A 21,908-nucleotide genomic window follows, 5' to 3' on the forward strand; every position below is an offset into this window, starting at 1 on the left:
GTTACCCAAAGGATTTTTTTTTTTTGGCTTGCCACATTCCGTGTTTGTTGGAAGAGTGGAGTCAGGTTGGCACATTCTCCTCCTGTTCTGTGGGGCATACATAAAATCAGTTATGTCATCCCAGCATCTGATCCATGCTTTAGAGTAGGAATCCTCAAACTATTGCTGGCTTGGACAATAGTTTGTCAATCTCTGGTTTGTAGAATTGCCCTGATAATTTCTTTAAAGTCTAATTTACATTGGAACTATACACAAATCTCTTTTTCTATGAGATCTTATTTAATCTTTGGATAAGTATTTCAGTACACTTCTTATATTTTTAAATACAAAGATTTCCCTCCTAAAAGTTGGGGTAGTAAAAAATATTGCAAACTGTGAATGTCAAACATAGGTAAAGCTTGATAACCTAAACTAACTAATTCTCAGTCAGTTTTTGTATGCTTATCTTCCAAGGAGTTATTATGAAGCCAGCGATGTCACTTCAGCTATTAACATAATTGAGGAAGCTTTTTCAAAACACCAGAATCTCGTCTCCATGGAAGATGTTAATATAGCAGCAGAATTGTACATTTCCAACAAGCAACATGACAAAGCGTTAGAGGTAGGAGAATTTACATATGCCAGGTTTAGATTTTGAACAGATTTCTGCTCTGTGTTGAAGAGAATAATAAATATTTCTCGTTTAAAACTAAAAATAGAATTTGACAAATTGGCTCTTTATTAGGTTGTATGTATAATAGCTATAGCTCATATTTATTGAGTGTTTTATGCTTTACAGAAGTGATTTCTGCACAGTGACTCTGTGATATAAGGAAACAGCCCCACATAGTGTATGTTGTTGTAATGATTGCTATCTGGTTTTGTAATCAGGCTTTTTAAAGAGAAGACATATTTAAACTGCTTTTAAAAATATAAGTTAAAGTGTTTTTCTGGTATTTAGTATAGTTGCCAGAGTTCTGTATTACTTATCTTAGGACAATTGTATTCAAACTAATAGCTATGGTGTGTGTAATTCTTAGGCTTGAGTTTTCTTGGCATTGAATCATATTCATCTTTAGTTGGCATTTGTTCTAAGTACAAATTTCAGTATATCATAATGGCTTTTTGTAGGACATGATTAATATCAGTTGAATTATTCTGCAAATTGCAAAGATATTTTTTTCTAAAATAATCCTTTTACCTTCTTTCTTCTTTGGCGAAATAAGTTATAATTCTGCTTTCTTTAGGTTATTACCGATTATTCTGGAATTGTACTATGGAAAAAAGTTATTGAAAAGAGCATGTTGGAAGAGAATAGAGGTAATATTACACATACAATAGAATTGTTACATCTTTGCAATGATTTATGGATTTTAAAGTTAATGTCCTCATAACCAGCTTTTCCAAGAATTTTTTTCCTCAGAGATATTGATTGATTGCATAACAGATAATTTCTTTACTTGTGTGTAAATTTTTATTTTCAGTCAGATTGATATGCACCATTCAGTGTGGTTTGTAGAAGTGAGTAGAGTGTACTCTTAAGAGTTTAGAGAGTTAAAGCAATTTGCTTCTTTGAAAAGTTCCTAAAAAACCTTTTTTAAAAAAACAATAACCAAAGCTCACAGAATTATCAAATTAAATAGAAGGTAATACAGTTTGAGTTGAATAAAGATTAAGTTGCTTTAGTGAACAGTAACTTTTTGTCTGATGTTATATAATGCCAGTTAGAAGGTTCATTCTGATTTCTAGGTTTCTTTAGCAGACTTTTTTTCTAGGCCACACTCTTTTCCCTGTGCTTTGGTGGCATTAGCAGCATCATTCTTTTCAAAAGCATGTATTAAGCAGTTACTGTGTACAAAAAGCACATAATGCCAGATACAGAGAGACATAACAAAAGGTAAATAAGATGATTTGTGCTAAGTATAATAGATTTTGAAGTGTAATGTGATTGAGGAGTTTGAACCTGTAGTAGCTAGTAGTAGTTTGAGCTTATTTTTATAGCTTTTGGGTATAGGACCCAGTCTACCATGATGGCAACAAGGCTTGTGTTCTACATGTAATCAAAGAATGGTTGAGAGCAGTGGTATCAAACTCACAGAGAAATCGATCCCTGCTGTTTCTTATTGACTTGGAAAACCTCAAATTTTTTTTTTGCTTTTTTTTTCTCTTTGGCATGGGGGAGGGCGGGGCAATTGGGGTTAAGTGACTGCCTAAGGTCACATGGCTAGTAAGTGTTAAGTGTCTGAGGCTGCATTTGAACTCAGGTCCTCCTGACTCCAGGGCCGGTGCTCTATTCACTGCGCCACCTAGCCGCCCCAAGGAAAACCTCAAATTAACATTTTCTCTCTTGTATTATATTTTTACTTATTTTGTTAAACATTTTCCAGTCAACATTTTAATCTGATTTGGGCTGTACTCTGGGGAGTTTTGAGTTTAGGCTACAGTTCTAGGGAGTTTGACATCTCAAGTTTAGAGAGTAGGTCTGTGAGATATTTTTTGAGGGGTCTTGATGGGATTTCCTACACTAAAATATTTTTCCATTCCCTGAATATGCCACCTCCCTTTTTTGGTTTTCATACCTTTGCTACATTTTTTTTCCTTTGCTTAGAATGCCTTCCCTCATATCTCTTCATGACAAAATTCTCTCAATCCTTCAAGGATTAGTCGATATGCCACTTTGATAAAACGTTTTGTGCTCTAACCAATCAAATGCAATTTTTTCTTCCCCTGAACTTCCGATAGCACTTTATACTTCTTATAGCACTTAATAGCACTTAACTGTATTCTACTTTGTATTATAATCATTCATGTACATATTTTGTCTTCTCTTCTTCCCAATTAGATTTGTAATGTCCTTAATTATTACAGAGCATCTAGCACGAATCAGTAAATGTTAATTGTTAAATGAATGAAAATGTTTTTCAGAATGCAGTAAGCCTGATGATATTGTTTCCATGAATTGGTCTTACAAGATAAATTTTTTTTTGTTAATTAAAAAAAAATAAAGTATCAATTGGGAATACTTTTTTTTAATACCCATAGGATTAGATTATAAACCAAAATTTAAAACTAGCAAAGAAAATTATTGTTCGTAAATGAAAAATAGGACTGATTGATGGGATTCAGTAGTACTACTTAACCTTTTTTTTTTCCTTTTGTTATTCCAAATGGGAAAGATTTGATGAATGTTCAGGAGAAGGAAGAGTCAGTGACAAATGAAGCTTTTTCAGAGGATGCTGTTCTCATACGTAAGTGACAATTTTAAATTATGGACTGCATTTTAAAAGCAATTGAAGATCAATAGATGATTTTGGAAAGAGACATCAATGTGACATCAGTCAATCAGCATCTATATGTTTTGTGGTAGGCATTGTTCTAGGTATTTGGGATACAAATCCAAAAGAAAAAAAAGAAATAGTTTCTTAAGGAGCTTGAGACAAAACTTGCATTTATAAGTATATTAAGAATAAATATAAAATAAATATATAGTAGGGGAAAATATCACCATTAGTTGGGGGATCAGGAAAGACTTTCTATAGAACATTAATGACTGAGCTGCATCTTGAAGGAAGAGAGATCTTATGAAAGTGGAGGTAAGTGGGAGTGTTTTCTAGGCATGGGGTTGACTAGTACTGAAGCATGTAGACAGGAAATGAGTATCATATATGGTGAATGTAATGAAGGCCAGTTTGATTGGATTGTGGAGCAAGGGAAGGTGACGAGTGCTTATTGAATACTACTGTATTCTAGTAGACCCTGTACTAAGTGGTTTACAAATATTATTTTATTTGATCCTCACAACAACCTGGGGAGGTAGGTGCTATTATCCTCTCCATTTTACTGTTGAGGAAACTGAATTAAATGGAGGGTAAATGACTTGCATAAGGTCACATAGCAAGTAAGGGAGGTCAGATTTGAATTCAGATCTTCCTGACTCTAGGCCTAGCATTCTTACTTACCACACCATTTAGCTGTCCAGAGTAACATACAGTGAGTTTAGAAAAATAGCTTAGGGCTTTAAAAGCCAAACAGGAATTTTTTAATTTTATCCTAGAGGCAGTAGGGAGCTACTAAAGTTTATTGATTAGAGGAGTGACATGATCGGACTTGTGCTTAAGGAAAAACTTCAGCAGTTCTATGAGGTTAGATTGGGGTGGGGAGAGGTTTGGTGAAAGGAATCCAATTATGAAGCCATTGCAATAGTCCAGGTGAGGAGTGAGGAGGAACTATATGAGTAAGAGGGAAGGGGCTAGTTGCAAAAAAATATATAGCAGTAGAAACAAGATTTGGCTACTGGTTCAATATATGAGTAAAGTGAGAATTCAAAGGTAACACCAATGTTACAAACCTGAAAGATTGGAAGTATGGAGTTATCTTTGATAAAAATAGGAAAGTTTAGGAGAGGGATAGGTTTGTGAGGACAGGTAATGGATTCAGTTTGGACATTAGAATCTGAGGTGTCTCTAGGACTTCTAGTTTGAAATGCTTATTAATAAGTAATTTCTGATGAAGTACATGAGAGCTAAATTGGTTAATATAGATCTGTGAGTACTGTGCATAGAGATTATGATTAAACCTATGGGAGCTAATGAGATCACTAAGTGAGAGTGTAGAGAGAGGATGACCCAGGAGGACATTCGTAGTTAGGGGGTATGTTAGGGTTGCTGAGTCACAAAGAAGACTGAGAGGAGCATTCAGACGCGTAGGGGAACCGGGAGAGCTCAGTGTCAGGGAAGCAGAAAGGAGACAGTGTCTGTGAGCAAAGGGTAGTCAGCACCTAAAGAGATGCAGCAGATAGGTTGAGATGGATGGGAAATGAGAAACGACCATCAGATTTTTGCAATTGGGTCATAACTTGGAGAGAGATCAAGTATCAATTGAGTGAAATTTTTTTGGTTATTTTATAACCAGTGTGTATTTGGAATGGTAGGGATTATAAAGGGTAATGATGATATGAAAAAGACACAAGGGTTTTAGTGGATTGCAGGCTCAGTATAAGTCACCAGGGTGATGTGGAAGTCAAGTAAGCTAATGCACATTTATTCTTCATTAAGAGTGTCCAAGAAGAAGGATTTAATAAATATATAGTATTGTGCTGTACCATGTGTCAGGCCACATCTGTACTTAGTGTTCCATTCTCAACTACCATATTTTAGAATAGACATTGTACTGCCTGAAAGAGTGTAGAGGACAGTCATAATTGGGAAGGGGCTTCATATTCATCCCATCCAATCTAAAAGCCTGTCCACTGTGTACTGGACACTGCACTAGGTTTTAGGGATACAGAGAAAAAAATGAAAAACAGCTACTGTTTACTTATCAAGGGAATACAACATATAAACAGGTAAACATACACATAATAATTTGAAAAGGGGGAGAGATGGACTAACAGCCAGGAGGTTAAGAAAAGGCTTCCCATTGGTATGTCCCATGATCTGAGTCTTGAATTAGTGGTAGAGGTAGAATGCTGAGTTAAAGAACAGTAGTAGACTTGACTTGGTTTTAAATACCAAAGTGATTAATTGATATTTGATCCTATGACAATAGAGGTTTTTAAGTAGGGAAGTGATATGGTCATACTTGTCCTTCAGGAAGATTATATTGACAACTTGTGTGGGTGATGAGTTAGAACCTAGAGGAACAAGAAGCCAAGAATCTGGAGGCTTTTATAGTAGTCCAGGTAAAAAGTAATGAAAAAGTAAAAGTCTGAATTAAGTTGGATGTGGCTTAAGTACAGAGAAGGGGGTGGATATCAGAGATGTTGTGGAGGCAGAATTAACAAGACTTGGCGTCTCATTGGATATGGGAGGAGAGAGAGAAGAAAGAGGCAAAAATGAGGTTTTTAATTTTGGTGACGGTACAGATATCATCAAAGTAGTGTTAACCTGTTTACAATGACATAAAAATAGATTTTTGGTATAGGACTGGACAGTCATAATGAAAACCTCTCAGGTTCCTTCCAGCTCTATGATCTTATGACTTTACATGTAATATCTGAATGATAATAAATGGTGACATTACTTTTCCTCTTAATGACAAGATTAAAGATCTATGATAATAAGAAAAAATAAAGGCAATAAAGATGACTGATAATGAGATATAGTCTCATAGTTTTGAAATCTTGATTAGCTTGGTCTTAAACTTTGCCTCAGTGCAGTTTTAGGCCAAGTTCACTCTTGCAGCATCATCCTATGACTAGCTTTCTGAAACAAATTTACTACGTTATTTATTTTTTAATCTTTTGATTTCATTATTTCCAAGTTGCATTTTGGGCTTTTTTCTTTCTCTAATGTTTCTCTGAACTGAGAAAATTATACTTTTTAATAAAATTGAGATTTATTTACTATAAAAAATAAGATATTTTTCAAATGCAAGTAAAGTCTCTTTATATTAAAACACTGGACCAACCTCTGTGAGTTAGAAAGCCAAATTAAATTGGTTTTTTTTTTTTTAATCTAGAGGTGGAATGTTTTTGAAGGTTTTTAGGATGTTAATTTGTGGGTACTTAAGAGTAATTAATTGTTACTTTAGATGAAGATAAAGAAGATATAAACTTTTAGCATTTGTAAGATATGACTGTGATTAGCTAGCCATTACAGAGATATACCCAGGATTTTGGCATCATTAATGTTGTTCTTTAATCTAATGTTCTTTAATATAGGGCTTGTGACTTGACTCCAAGGAGTATTTGATCACCCAGTCAGAGGGAGGAAAGATGTGATCATATTCTACCCTTCACACAGAGGCCACTCACTTGTGGAATTTATTTCAAATACAGGCTCACTTACTGCTATACTCTTAATACTCTACCAGGTCCCTTGCATTTGCAGGGGTGTAAGCTTTACCTCACTTCTAAATTTCGCATTTTACTGCCACTTGGTACCCATTACAGATACTACACAGATGCCAATGGAAAAATGACCCCATCTCCAATGCCCCTTTCTCTTTCTCTTCTCCCTTGTGACTGTGGCAGGGCCTCAGAGGGCAGCCTCTGTGCTCTGGAGCAGGGACTGCTTCCCATTTTCATTTAGGATGAAATAGTGAGTTTCAAGTAGTTACGGAGAGGTCATGATCTTTACTGTAAATATTATTACATCATCTTTTTTCTCTTTTCTTCTCTTCTTCCCAATTTTCCTTTTACTGTCTAGGATACCACCATCCTTCCAGGCATCCAGGTTCAGAATCTTGGTGTAATTTTCAACACTCTTCATTGTCTTTCACAGTAGTGTATATAATTTATAAATATACACATATAGGGGGTTGTACTCAGAAACCTTACTAATAGGTGTGTATGATGAAAAAAGTTTAGAAATCATTGCTTTACTTTGAATAAAGGCTATATAGAGATGACAAATTATTTTATATAAATTCTTTTTTTTCTACAGCTGAAGAAAAGGTTACTTGCACTATACCTGAAGGAGTACCAATTGATATCACTGTTAAGTTGATGGTGTGCTTGGTTCACCTTAACATCCTTGATCCGCTTGATGTAAGTAAAAAGGGTTGCCCTAAAGTAGCTTATTTTTGGAAAAGTTATTGTCAGTTTACCCCTGTGTCAGAAATTGTAACTTGGATGTAGATTATTCACATTTCTTTAGAGCCAGGATATTTATTATGACTATTTATTATGATTTCCACCCAAACCTTATAATTTCTTCTTGAAATTCAATTAATTACTTTTTTTCTTTTTAAAAATTAGAACAGACTTGATTAGAATTAGAAATTAAATCCTTTAAAAGACACTTGGGTTTTCTTTGAGTATATGTTGAAACAAAATTCCTTATTCCTGGCTAAATGCTATTTATGTATTTTTTTTTTTGCTTTCTGGAGGACAGTTGGGGTTAAGGGACTTGCCTAAGGTCACATGGCTAGTTTTTGTGTGTGTGTGTTAAGTGTCTAAGGCTGGATTTGAACTCAGTTCCTTCCTGACTCCGGGACCAGTGCTGTATTCACTGTGCCACTTAGCTGCCCCTATTTATGTATTCTTTATCTTCCATAACGTACAGTTCACTAGTTCATTTTTCTAGACAGAACTAATGAGACCCACTCTGTGACCTTCCTCCAATTAAATTTGGAAACTCATAATGATTATTGCCATTCATGTCTTTCCTGATCACATTGGTTTTTGAGTTAAACTGAAATATACATTTACATAAATTTATATTTTTCCTCTGAATGAGGAACTGAATCCCTTGTTTTGTGTAATGATAGTCGCTCCTGACCACACTAGTGGAACAAAATCCTGAAGATATGGGAGACTTGTACCTTGATGTTGCCGAAGCTTTTCTTGATGTTGGAGAATATAATTCTGCACTTCCTCTCCTCACTGCCTTAGTCTGCTCAGAAAGATATAACTTAGCAGTAGTCTGGCTCCGGCATGCAGGTAAAAATTTTGAAATAGTTTTACATGTTGGATAAATATTTGAAATGCTGATATTAAAAAAAAAAACTCTAGGAACCTTGTAGCTTTCAGCAAGTCATTAATGTTAAGTTGCTTTAATATGGAGAACAAAATTATTTCTTCCATTTTTAACAGTCACAGGCTGGAACTTGCTAGTACACTAGAAAAATAATTTACCAAAACATTTTTGCTTAAAAAGGTTAATGTAGCCACCTATGTCCTATCTCCTGTTGGGTCATTGATTAAGGCTCTAAGGGGCATCTCCTCATCTGGTCCAGTCTGCCCATTTTACAGATGATGATAGAGGCCTAGAGAGGTTAAGCAGGTTTCCAAGGGCACATAGGTAGTAGATACAAAGCTAGGATTTAAACTCAGAGCCTCTGGCTCCAAATTCAGAGCTGTCTCTACTTTACCTCTTGTGGGGACACAGAATTACTTATATGATCCAGATCATTATTTATAAGTATCTGGGTGAGTCTTTACAGATTTATTTGGAGAAGGAAATGGCAAAGTACTCTAATATCTTTGCCAAGAAAATCCCAGATGGAGTCATGAAAAGTCAGACATGACTGAAAAAGTGACTGAACAAATTTATAGATTTATTACTCTAAAAATAAATTTTTGTATGAAATTTATTTAAGAAACGACTAATAGTTTACATTTGTTTGGTGCTTTATATTTTAAAAGTATTTCTGCATACATTATTTCATTTTATCCTCACAAACCCACAAGATAGATAAAGTCAGTATTAGTTCCATTTTACAGATGAAGAAATTAAACTCAGGTTGTAACTTGCCCAAGGTCATACAGCCAGTAAGTTCCAATAAATGGAACTTGGCATCATTGATATAGAGTTGGAAGGGACTTAGAGGCTGTGAAATCCATAACTTGAATGTCTGCTTCATATATTTCATTTTGTTAAATTTGACCAATCATTGCCAGTTGAGATTTTTTTTGATAATTACTCTTATGCAGTACGTTTATTCTTCCTCTCAGTTTCATGTCATCTCTGAATTTGATTAGTGTTTATTGAGCAGCATAGGTCCATGTACCTTTCCTAGAGACCTTGTTATAAGTGGACATCAACCTTCCATGAGTACATTTTGGATCTTTATGATCATTCAGTTCTTATTCATATCACCCATCTTTCTTTCATCTTTCCATCTTATCCACAAGTATAATATGAAAATCTTTATCATATACTTTGCTGTAAACCAGGGTTGGAGTTATACAGAATGGACAAACGTTGGATGGGATTCTATCAATCAGTGAACAAAGGTTTATTATGCCTACTATGTTCTAGGCATTATGCCAGTTACTGGGAATATAAAGAAAAAAATTCTACCCTCAAGGTACTTATGTTCTGCTGGGGGAAACTGTATACATGTATAAGATTATACTCTTGTTAGTTTTGGTAGGAAGGATAGTAACTACTGGGTGGATCACACAGCTTTATGTAGATGATGAGGCTTAAAATTAATCTTGAAGGAATTCAGGGATTTGAAGAAGTGAGAGGGAAATTCATACAGGCATGGGGTATAGCTAGCACAAGATAGAAAAATGGGTAGAGTGTCATGTGTGAAGAATAGGTTTAGTAACTGTGATAAAAGAGAAATTGAGATTAGTATGACATGATTTGATATGATCAAGGCAGGCAGGGTTTTTGTGACCCTGCTTCCTTTCCTAGATTGTTCACTAATCATCCTTTTTATAATATATTGTAAAATTTTTCCTGGAATGAGAGTCAAGATCACTGGCCTGGAGACAGACAGACAGACAGACACACACACACACACACAGACACAGAAAATAGTGCATTTTTGCCTAGTGACTCGAACTCATTTAGGACTCTTCCGTGCTATTTTATCGTTTTTTCTTCATTTTTCTTGAATTTAGCCTTTTTTTTTTTTATTCTGTCATTTCTGGCCTAGAGATCATGGATCCTTGGTAGAGAAAATTGATGCAAAATAATAGTTGAGTAATTTGTTATCATTCCACCCAATTTGAGCCATAGTTACACCCATTCTTTGAATATTCATTTCAAATCATTTAAGTATTTTGATCATATATGTACCATATTGGTTTTATTTATGACTATATCATAATTAAATTTTTCATAGTGTTGAAGTTCCTTTTCTAATTTTTTTGTTTAATTTAAATATTTTTTTTTTAATAGAAAACTACTTTTCTTTGATGAATGTGACTTTTTGGGTTGGGGGTAGGTTGGGGAATCTATGCTGTTAATAGTACTGAGAACTGTTAAAAGTTTTATGTTTCAGTATGTAAAATTATAGTCTTTCTGTTTTATCTTTGTTTTTTATGTTTCCATAGAATGTCTAAAGGCCTTAGGTTATATGGAACGTGCTGCAGAAAGCTATGGCAAAGTGGTTGACCTGGCTCCATTACATTTGGATGCGAGAATTTCCCTTTCCACTCTTCAGCAGCAGTTGGGTCGTCCTGAAAAAGCTCTGGAGGCCCTGGAACCAATGTATGATCCAGATACTCTTGCACAAGATGCAAATGCTGCACAGCAGGTCAGATGTGCATCATACTTTATGGATTATTTCCTTTTTCTTCATTACTTAGTGCTCATCCTTTTCTACCCCTTCTAGTCCCTGATACCCTATACACTTTAAGCTAAATCATAATGTGAAAATAAATAATAGTTAAAATAAAATATACGTGAAACATATATAACTTATACTAAGGTATACTACAAACGAACCTATGATTCTCTTGGTATCAATACTCTAGCCACTAATTTCTCTACACTCTAATAGATTGATGCATGATTTGTGGCAAAAAAAGAAGTTATCACTTACCTGGTTATGAGCCTCTCTGAACTTCACTTTTTTCTCTGCAAATTACCAGTCTTAGAATTTTTCTGGCTGATAGGAACAGCGTTTTCTTCTGGATTAGCATGAGAAGAAATATAGGTAATTTTTAAAAGAATGGCAAGAACTGAATTAACCTCGGTGGTAAGATGTGTGCTTTCTGATTACTACTGAAAGCTGGAACAGGAGGTAGAGACATGAAAAAAGTAGAAGAGGCAAAATAAATGTTAAATTATAGAGTAATTTTCAAATACAAAGGGATGAATTTCTCCTTGGAGAAGAACTTTCCCATAACCATGAAATCCTGACCTTTCAAATTTTATGAATATTCCCTTAAGTATGTCATTTACTTGAATCACCATTAATTTGAAAACCGGTGTTGGTAACAGGATTGTAGAGAGTTGAGCCATTTATGACATAGATACATAGTTGATTGCTAAATCTCTAATCAAAGCTTTTCCAAATGAGTGTTGGACCTAACAGGTTTTGTATTTCTACAGCATTACCTTTTGACAACCCGATTTGCATCCATGCCATAATGAGGCATTGAAGTAGGACATTTGAGAATATAGTTTATATCCACATAGAAATAAGGCAATACTTTTAAATTCAAAAGTTTCTTTAAATTTAGTGTGTTCTTGGAAAGTGAAATTAAACCTAGATTTCACCTATTTGTCTCCAATTATATCTCAATGAAAACAGTTCCCAGAACTTTTATTATGATTTATTAGTTATCCTAATGGGGGATATCACAGAAACCACCATTTATATACAAGACACATACAGTGTTTGTGGAAGGTGAACTCAGAGGGAAGTCATCAGTAGTGGGGAGATCCTGTACAAGGTGAGACTTGAGTCAGATCTTAAAGGCCACAATTTATGAAACAGACATTTTAAATTGAAGTTTTAAAACTGATTTCCTTTATATGCAAATGAATGGTTATCAAACCATTTATCATTTTTATATTTACTTAGGAACTGAAGTTACTACTCCATCGTTCCACATTGCTGTACTCACAAGGCAAAATGTATGGATATGTGGATACCTTGCTTACCATGTTAGCAATGCTTTTAAAAGTAAGTAATTGAAACCAATGGAAGGGAAGTACAGGGAAGCAGATTTTGACTCAGTGGAATGAATAAATAAAAAGCATTTAGTTAAGTACTGACTCTGCCAAGCTGGGGATACAAGTTGAAAAAAAGATAGCCCTTACTTTTCAAGGAGCATATGCTTTAATGTGGAAAGACAACACATGTGGGGATTAGTGACCAAGGAAGGGGATCTAAGAAGTCACAGAGATGGGGAGTGTACTGAGTCAGTCAGTGAGCATTTATTAAGTGCCTGCTACATGGAAGGTACTGTGCAAGAGTACTGGGGATACAAAAAAAGGTAAAGAGTAGTTCTTGTTCTCAAAGAGTTCACAGTCTGATGAGGGAGATGAGTTGAAGACAGCTATGTACAAACAAGCTACATACAGGATAAATTGAAGACAACTGGAAAGATACCAGAATTAAAAGGGATCAGGAGAGGTTTCTCATAAAAGTTGAGATTTTAGCTGGGACTTAAAGGAAGCCAGGGTAGCCAGGAGGCAGAGATGAGAAGGGAGAGGATGCCAGGCATGAGGAACAGCCCAGGAAAATGCACAGTCAAATGAAGTGCCTTGTGCAAAGAACAAGAAGGAGACTTTTGTCACTGGTCGATACCTGTGGGTCAGTAAGGTGTAAGAAGATTGGAAGGGTAGATGGGGCCAGATTGTGAAGTGCTTTGAATGCCAAAGAGAGTATTTTATATCTGATCCTAGAGGTGATAGGGAGCCATTGGAGTTAATTCAATAGAGGTGTGTTTGGACAGCTGAGTGGAGAATAGCCTGGAGTGGGGAGAAAATTGAGACAGGGAGAGCTAGAATAAAGGCATTGTAATAGCCCAAGTATGAGCCTATAAGGACCTGCCGGGGGGGGGGGGGGGTGGGGGGGGTGGGGAATAGTATTGGAGGAAAAAATGGAACTTAAGCCAGAGATGTGAAAGTAGCATTGATGGCCCTTGGCAGCAGATTGGATATGGTGGGGTGAGAGAGGGGGAATATTTGAGGCTGACTCCCAGGTTGGGAACCTGCATAAGTGGGGGGGAAGGGTGGGGTGTCTTTGACATGAATAGAGAAGCTTGGAAGGGGGAGGATTTGAGGGAAAAGATAATGAGTTCCGTTTTGAACATGTTGAGTTTACTGTATCTACACTACATCCACTTTGAGATATCTAATAGGCAAGTAGACCCATAACTCTGGAGTTCAGTGTTAAATAGGAGAATCATTGGTTTAGACATGGTAATTTCATAGGAGCTAGTGAGATCACCAAGTGAATTGGTGTAGAAGGAGAAGAGAAGGCCCAGGATAAAGCTCTGGGAGACACTCACAATCTGCTAAGAAAGAACAGTCAGATAGGAGGGGGACCAGGATAGAAGAGGGTCATGGATACCTAGAGGGAGCAGAGTATCAAGGAAAAAATGGTCATTTGAAAGTGTTAGAGGCTTCAGGTAGGTCAAGAAGGATGAGTATTGAGAAAAGGTCAGTAGATTTGGCAATTAAGAGATAATTGGTCATTTTGGAGAGAGAGGTTTTGGTTGAATGATGATGTTGAAAACCAGACTTAAAAGAATTAAGAGAGTAGGAGGAAGGAATTGGAGGCACCTATTCTAGCTACAAAAGAGAGAGATGGGACAATAGCTTGTGCGGATGAGTAGACCAAGTGAGAGTTTTTGATAATGGGAGAGATGTAAGTAGGTAAGGGGATTTTTGAAGGTAAGTGAGAGAGTGGGAATGATAGAGGTATCAGTCTGCTAGAGAAGACATGCCCTTTCCAAGAATAATAGTGTTGATTTAATTCCTGTTTTTCAGAGCTAGAGGTAGAGAAGAAGTGGGATATGGCAGGACAGGAAGATGGCTAGAATACAATGTACTGGGTCTGGGACTGTTTAGATGTGGTGTACTGTTCGCAGTAAGGAGATCATGGCCATATAGCAGGAAGAGTCCAAGTTCAGATAGAGCTGTGACAGTGGAAATGGAAGAACTTCATGGTAATTAGAGCTGTTTAAAAATAGAGTGAGGGGGTCGGCTGGGTGGTGCAGTAAGTGGAGCACCGGCCCTGGAGTCAGGAGGACCTGGGTTCATATCCAGCCTCAGACACTTAACACTTACTAGCCGTGTGACCTTGGCAAGTCACTTAACCCCAATTGCCCTGCCTTCTCCCCTCCAAAAAGCCAAAAAAAAGAGAGATATTGAAAAATAGAATGAGCTGCCTTGTAAGATAGTTTGTTCACTAGAAGAATCACAGGATTTAGAATTGATGGGCCTTTTTAGCTTGTATAGACCAACCCCTTCATTTTGTAGATGAGGAAACTGAGGCACAGAAAAGGCCATATGGATGCTAAGATCCAGAATTCAAACCCTGGTCTTTGGACTCTAAATCCAGTGTTCTTTCCTCTATACTACATTGTCCTTTGTGTTCCAGCAGATGAATAGGATAAGCATTTGTTAGGGATGCCGTCAAACTGGACTAGCCAGGGTTGAACTAGATGGGCTCTTAAGTTAATTTCTGTGGTTAATGGCTATTTTACTTAATTTGTACCTTAAAGTCGTGAGAGGTTCTGAATTTAAAGAAATGTGGTTTTCACTTATTTTATAGCTTTGGCTTGCACACAAAAACAGATAGAGCCAAAAGTGATTAGAAGAATAAAATGAAGAGAAAAAAATGAACTTTGGCACTCAGTCCATAACTCAAAAGTTCCCACAAAAATGGACTTTGGAATTTTTGTTTTGGATAAATTAAAGCATAGTAAATAAATTTTATCTACATTAGCAGATTGAATACAATTAAATTTTTGTTAATATTTAGAAAAATCAGAATGGTGTTAAAGTCACTTAGTGCCACAGATAATTTTAATGCCATAAATTATTGGCCCCACAAAACTTCATTGACCAACCCTTCCTTCTGCTTGTGGAGTCTAAACCACATAAAAGAATTTATTATTCTTTTCTACCCTGCACTCAGATCACAGTCTAGCTCGTGTTGGGAATGTTCATAGAAGTAAAAAGCTCTTTATTTGCTTCTGAGTGGTTAAAATCTAGAAGTTTAGTTTTGACACTGGCTTTATTTTAAAGTATAAAACTCCTTTTTTTATATATAGATAGATTAAGCTTTGATGTGATGAAAAACCTCAAATTGTCTTTAATTTTAGGTAGCAATGAATAGAGCCCAGGTGTGTTTGATATCCAGTTCCAAGTCTGGGGAAAGACATCTATACCTGATTAAAGTATCAAGAGACAAGATATCAGACAACAATGACCAAGAGACAGCAAACTGTGATGCAAAAGGTAACTAATTTTATTTGTTTAAAAAATATTCTGTTCACTTAATTTTTAAAAAATAAAACAATTTCGGGGCAGCCAGGTGGCTCAGTGAGTAAGAGCACCGGCTCTAGTGTCGGGATGACTTGGATCAAATCTGGGCTCAGATACTTAGCACCACACCCAGAAATAACTGGCCGTGTAACCTTGAGCAAGTTACTTAACCCTGATTGCTTTAAAAAAATAAATAAAAAAATAAAACAATTTCACAGGTTTGGGATCTGACATGAGTCTCCATAATTGTTAGAATTTCTTTTTATTTTTTTTTCCAATGAAAAAGTACCAGAAAATCAGTTGGAGTTATTTTATGTGTAGATTATTATGAGATAGGCTCTCCCTCGTATACAAATACATCTTTCTGCTTATATTTTCCCATTACATATATTCTCTGACGGAATGTAAGATGCTTGAGGTCAGAGACTAGTTAGTTTTTGTCTTTGTATTCCCAGAACCTAGCAGTCTTTTGAACATAGTAGACTCGTAATAAAATGGTTATTGATTGACCTGAGGCTTTGATACATATCATTTAGGTTTGCCTCGAAGCATAATTTTTTCTGTTTAATCCTTTTTATTTCTTGGAAATAATATCCTACGCTGATGCACATTCCTGTCATTTCAGCTATATTTGCTGTACTTACAAGTGTCCTGACAAAAGATGACTGGTGGAACCTGCTGTTGAAGGCCATCTATTCCCTGTGTGACCTCTCCCGGTTTCAGGAGGCTGAGCTCCTGGTAGATTCTTCACTGGAATATTACTCATTTTACGATGATAGGCAGAAGCGCAAAGAGCTTGAATACTTTGGTCTTTCGGCTGCAATTCTCGACAAAAACTTTAGAAAAGCATACAACTACATCAGGTGATACCCCACTGCAGTGATTACAGTCTTCTAGCTCTTTTGTCATAGGAAGGATGTTGTATTCATTGGCTTTTGAGTTTGTGTCTCTTCGTTGTTTAAAGTCACTTGTTTCTTTTGCCCCTGCTTTTCAGTGCTCGTGGACCGCTAGTGGATAGAGCACTAGGCCTGGGGTCTGAAAGACCTGAGTTCAAATCCAGCCTCTGGCATGTGTTAGCTGTATGACTCTAGGCAAGTCACTTAACCTCCTTCAGCCTCAGTTTCCTTATCTGCAAAATGGGGATAATAATAGCACCTACCTTGAAAGGTTATTATAAGGATCAGATGAGATATTTGTAAAAAGTGCTTAGAACAGTGCCTAGCACATAATAAACACTATATAAATTTTAGCTTTTTTGTCATTATTATCTTCCTCTTCATCATCATCATTATTACCTACCTCCCAGGATTATGCGGAGAAGTAAATGAGGTAATAGTTGTAAAACCCTCAGCACAGTGCCTGGCATATAGTAAGCACTATACAAATGCTAACCATTATTATTCTTTTACCTTCTTTCATGGATTGGCAAGGAACAAAAGGCAGCTAAACTTAAAACAATTTCTTTTGCTTCTTTGCATTGAAGTTCATATGTTTATTTGAAAGCTGGTCCCAAAGTTGTAGAAAAATTAACTCCTACATCATTCCTCAGGAAAGAGTTTTCACTGAATAGATTTTGTTCTAAGAGCTCCAAGCAACCTGCTTTTCTCCTGGTGGTGATGTTTATAGTTCACTGTTGTGAATACACTATTGACTGATTCCTTGATTGGCTAGCAGCAGGATGATTGTGTTTCTTTGAATGTTGTTGCTTACTCTTCTCATTTTGCTTTAATTTTAGGATTATGCTCATGGAAAATGTGAATAAACCTCAGCTGTGGAACATCTTTAATCAAGTTACTATGCATTCTCAAGATGTACGACACCATCGTTTTTGTCTTCGATTAATGCTTAAAAACCCAGATAATCATGCTCTGTGTGTCTTAAATGGACACAATGCATTTGTATCTGGTAGTTTCAAACATGCACTTGGTAAGTATATCATCACATGTGATTGGGGCTTTTCCACAATTTATTTTACATTGAGTTTATGTTTCATACAAGTCTTGTAACATGTAACAGAGAATTTTTTTTATGACTACATATTTTAGTTCTCAAATAAATTTTGCATTTCATGCTTCAAAAGGATCAACACATTTAAGCTCCTTGGCTTTACTGGACAGTAAATTTCATGAATGCATGAACTGTCCATTTTTTTTTATTTTCCCTAGAGCTTAGCATAAGCCTGTATAAAGGTAGGGAGATGAATAAATGTTTATTGAATTTAAATTTATTTTCTAAGAACTTTTGACCTGATGAATTTAAACCAAAGTGATTTTTTTTATGACAGACCTACATAGATCAAGATTTATTTTTGTTGTATCTTTTTATATATCTTATATAAATATATATATATATATATATCTTTATATCTCAAGGAAAACTAATTAATATCATAGCTTAGCATATTATATATAGCATAATATTATAGCATAGCATAAATAATATCAAAATCATAATTATATCACAATATAAGAAGAAATCAAAAAGGAAAAAAATTAAAGCTAAGCAGATGCTTTGAAATTTAGAGTTATTTCTATACCTTTTTCTGCTTAAAGGACCTATTTTCCCTTATTTAGCAGCTTGATGTCCTCATCCATAGTTAATATTTTTAAACCTCTCAGGAAGGAGTACCTCAAAAATAGTAGGATGTTGGATCTTTGTTTCCTATGGTTTTTTTTTTCTTAAATATTGTGGAAACATAAAGGAGACTCTACAGTCTTTTTTCCTTCCCTGTTTCCTTCAAAAAACATTCAGGACCTTATGAATTTTAAAACTTGGAAAAATTCAGTGTAGGACTATCCCTTCCTTTGAAGTCCTCCTTTGATGCCTCATTCTGGTGTGGAGATGAAACTGGGTTAGTGGAGCAGAGCACAAGTTGTATTAGGTCCTGCTATGCATAGGTCTAACCATGTCACACAGGAGCCCTTCTCCCATACCCCTTCAGTAAACTCAAGTGGCTCCCTGTCACCTGCAGGATCAAATTACAAAATTGTCTGTTTGGCATTCAAAGCCCTTCAGATCCTCGCCCCATCTACCTTTCCAGTGTTCTTGTCCCTTACACTGCCCCCCGTACTCTTTGTTCCAGTGACACTAGCCTCTTTGCTGTTCCTTGAGCAAAACACTTCATCTCTTGACTCCAAGCATTTTCTCTGACTGTCCCAGTGCCTGGAATGCACGTTCTCATTTCTGCCTCCTGGCTTCCTTCAAGTCCAGCCTTGGACTTTTTTTTCTGCTTTTTACGGCCTTTCCCAATCCTTCATAATTCTAGTAACTTCCCTCTGTTGATGATTTCCTATCTATCCTATCTATAGCTTGTTTGTTCATAGTTGCTTGCATGTTGTATTCCCCATTTTATTGTGAGTGCCTTGAGATCAGGGATTATTTTTTGCCTTTTTTTATATTACCAGTGCTTAGCACGGTGCCTGGCACCTCGTAGGCACTTAATAAATGGCTTTTGACTGACTGCTAAAAAACAATGATTACAGTCCTAGCTAAGTCCCTAGAAGCTTATCACCAGAAGGTCTGCTAGCAGGTAATGACTTTTTATCCATAGCAACCCACAGGAGATTCTCATTCCTAATGAACTATATTTATCAAATTCCAGTCCTCTTACTCCTTCACACCCAAGAAAAAAGTTACTTAAAATGCTTAAAATATGGTACTGAGGGTCAGAATTACTTCTTCCCTGAACCCTGGAAACTGTGAGGTATTGAAATCAAGAACTTTTCAAGTTTTAAAATTTTGGGTTTTTTTGGAATACATATTATCTGATGGGTTGATAAATATGGCACTTGTGAGTCCTGGGATTGCAGTAAACTTCTTTCCTACTAGAGTCAGATGTTCCATTTTCATGTGGAGATGACTCTGGGTTCTCAAAAGTTATGGAAGCATAAGATCTCACATGTTTTATTAGCTTGGAATGGCTTCTGAGTGAAGACCCTTGTAATGGATTTTAGGTCTTGAAGTGCAGAGCTCAGCACAACTAAATTTAGAGAGGCTTATAGGTGATGAATTTTTCAGTGATAACAGCTCATAAGGACCATTTGCTAAGCTGTAGAGAGGTTATATTTTATGTTAGTGGAGGGAATGCCCACACTGATGAAATTCCATATACTTCAGGTATTGAAATAAAGAACTTTTCCTCTCATAGATATCATGCTACTTTGTACATTTGGGGAAAAAAAATAATACATGTGATTTAGAGATAATTTATTTTACTTTCATGTACCATACTTATTACATAGCAATACAACTTGTATTTTTCCTTCAAATATAAATAACACTACCTACTTGAATATTTACATGCGAATATATTTTATTTATACATATATTTTTAGTTGTTTGATTGTTTTTCAGTCATGCCCGACTCTTTGTTACCCTGTTTGGGGTTTTCTTGGCAAAGATGTGGTTTCCTGTTCCCTTCTCCAACTTATTTTACAGATGAGGAAACTGATGCATACAAAATCAAGTGACTTGCCCAGCGTCACACAGTTAGGAAGTGTCTGAGGTGGGATTTGAACTTCGGCCTTTCTGACTCTAGTCCCTGCACTTTATCCACTGCGCCACCTACCTGCTGTGGGCAGTGCTCTGCTTTGAAAATATTTAGATGACGTGACAGTATGGTGAATTATCTTAAAAAAAAATATTTATCAAAAAATAAAGTTAATTAAGTGTTCTTAATTAAGCCTTTGCACTATGGCTTGCAGCCTCATCACTCAACTGAAGATTATAAACGATCATAAGGGATAAATCCAATGACTATTTTCATGCTCCTCATTTTTTATAATTTTTGACAGTGTCAATCATTCCCTATTTCTGGACATTTTCCTCCTTTGACTTCTGTGACTCTGCTGCTTGATTTTCTTCTACCTCTAGAAAATGTTCCTTCTCAATCTTGTTTATTGAATCATTGTCATGATCACATTTAAGTATAGGCTGTGGTTTCTCTACAACATTTCTCTCAGTAACCTCATCAACTCTCATGGGGCTTAGCTGTTATTTCTATACAAGATGACTATATAGCTAGCTTTATTCTCCATCATGAACTCCAGTTTTTCCTTGCCAACTGCCTTCTTGACATCTCCACTTAAATATCTCATTGACAACTCAAATGTCTCATGACCCAGACAGAACACATCATCTCCTCCCTCACCCACATTTTACTCTGTCTCTTGAGGACATCTATCCTTTCATCCAGGTTCCTAACACCATAGTCATTGTTGACTCTTACTTTCCTTTCACTCTAGATGCCAAATCTTGTTTATTCTATCTTGATAGTATATCTGGCCTCCATTCTCACATGATTGCTGACCTAATTCAGGACTTCACCTGGTGGTTCCCTCCCCTCCTCCTCCCAGTGTTAGTACTGTATACTTTAAAAAATTCACTTTGAATCTCCCTATCTGTGTACATGTTGTATCTCCTAGTAGAATCTTGGAAGGCAGGAAATTTTAATGTGTTGTCTCTGTTTTCCCTAGCACCTAGCAAAGGCTTTTAATACGTGCTTGTTAAATTGAATTATGAAAATGTTTTCTCATGAATTCATTTCAAATCATGCTTCTTTTCTTTTTGTTTTTAGGTCAGTATGTGCAGGCTTTTCGCACCCATTCAGATGAACCTCTCTATAGCCTCTGTATAGGATTGACATTTATTCACATGGCATCTCAGAAGTATGTATTAAAAAGGCATGCACTTATTGTGCAGGTAATTCCTTTTGATTTCTTCATATTTGTTTTTTGACCTTTTGGTGCCTTGACTGATCAATAAGTTTAGTGTTCTACATTGAGTATATTTGGTTTAGGTTATAGATAACAAAGGCTAAAGAAATCTTGAATTATTATTTACTCTAAGGCTGTGACCATTTCTGAGCCTTTTCAGATTATTGGATAAGGTTAGTATTACACTTTTTGTCAACCCTACTATCCATACTCATCTACCTGTTTTTTCTTTTTATTTCAGTGAAAGACTAAAAACAATTATCCTTAAGATTTCTAAAATAGAAAAATCTGGGATGAGAATATAAAAAGCAGGCTATGTTTAACCTGCTTTCCAAGTGTTTTGGAAGCCAAAATTCAAATGTAACGTGTCTTATACTATTTTCATAGTTGAAAAGTGAAGTTTGGATTTTTTAAAGCCACTATAATATAAATACAGGTGTTTTATCTTTGTTTTTTTATGAACTTGAATTTAATTGATTATGTTTTTGAATTTTAATTTTATAATTATAATTTGAATTTATAATATTGAAATTTTATTTATATATTATCTTATATATATCATATATTTATATAAATTTATAATTTT

General features: G+C 35.7%; 1 protein-coding gene across 3 annotated transcripts in view; it reads left to right on the top strand.

Annotated features, from left to right (window-relative positions):
* GTF3C3 (general transcription factor IIIC subunit 3) overlaps nt 1-21,908 on the top strand; it is a 45,946-nt gene that overhangs the window by 14,882 nt on the left and 9,156 nt on the right. For all 3 annotated transcript variants that reach the window (XR_011164862.1, XR_011164863.1, XM_069070164.1), the window contains exons 7-17: nt 454-601; nt 1,227-1,299; nt 3,156-3,227; nt 7,365-7,468; nt 8,191-8,362; nt 10,712-10,914; nt 12,190-12,291; nt 15,446-15,581; nt 16,234-16,471; nt 17,344-17,534; nt 21,184-21,308. Coding sequence is in view for 1 of the 3 variants with exons in the window: in XM_069070164.1 (XP_068926265.1) it covers nt 454-601; nt 1,227-1,299; nt 3,156-3,227; nt 7,365-7,468; nt 8,191-8,362; nt 10,712-10,914; nt 12,190-12,291; nt 15,446-15,581; nt 16,234-16,471; nt 17,344-17,534; nt 21,184-21,308 (1,564 nt within the window). In the remaining 2 variants the exon portion in view is untranslated. The remainder of the gene's footprint in view (nt 1-453; nt 602-1,226; nt 1,300-3,155; nt 3,228-7,364; nt 7,469-8,190; nt 8,363-10,711; nt 10,915-12,189; nt 12,292-15,445; nt 15,582-16,233; nt 16,472-17,343; nt 17,535-21,183; nt 21,309-21,908) is intronic.

This window comes from Petaurus breviceps, unplaced genomic scaffold (assembly GCF_028583685.1).
Source record: "Petaurus breviceps papuanus isolate PSGF00001 unplaced genomic scaffold, PetGlider_PUasm1.0 90804, whole genome shotgun sequence".
In the NCBI taxonomy this organism is placed as follows: domain Eukaryota; kingdom Metazoa; phylum Chordata; class Mammalia; order Diprotodontia; family Petauridae; genus Petaurus; species Petaurus breviceps.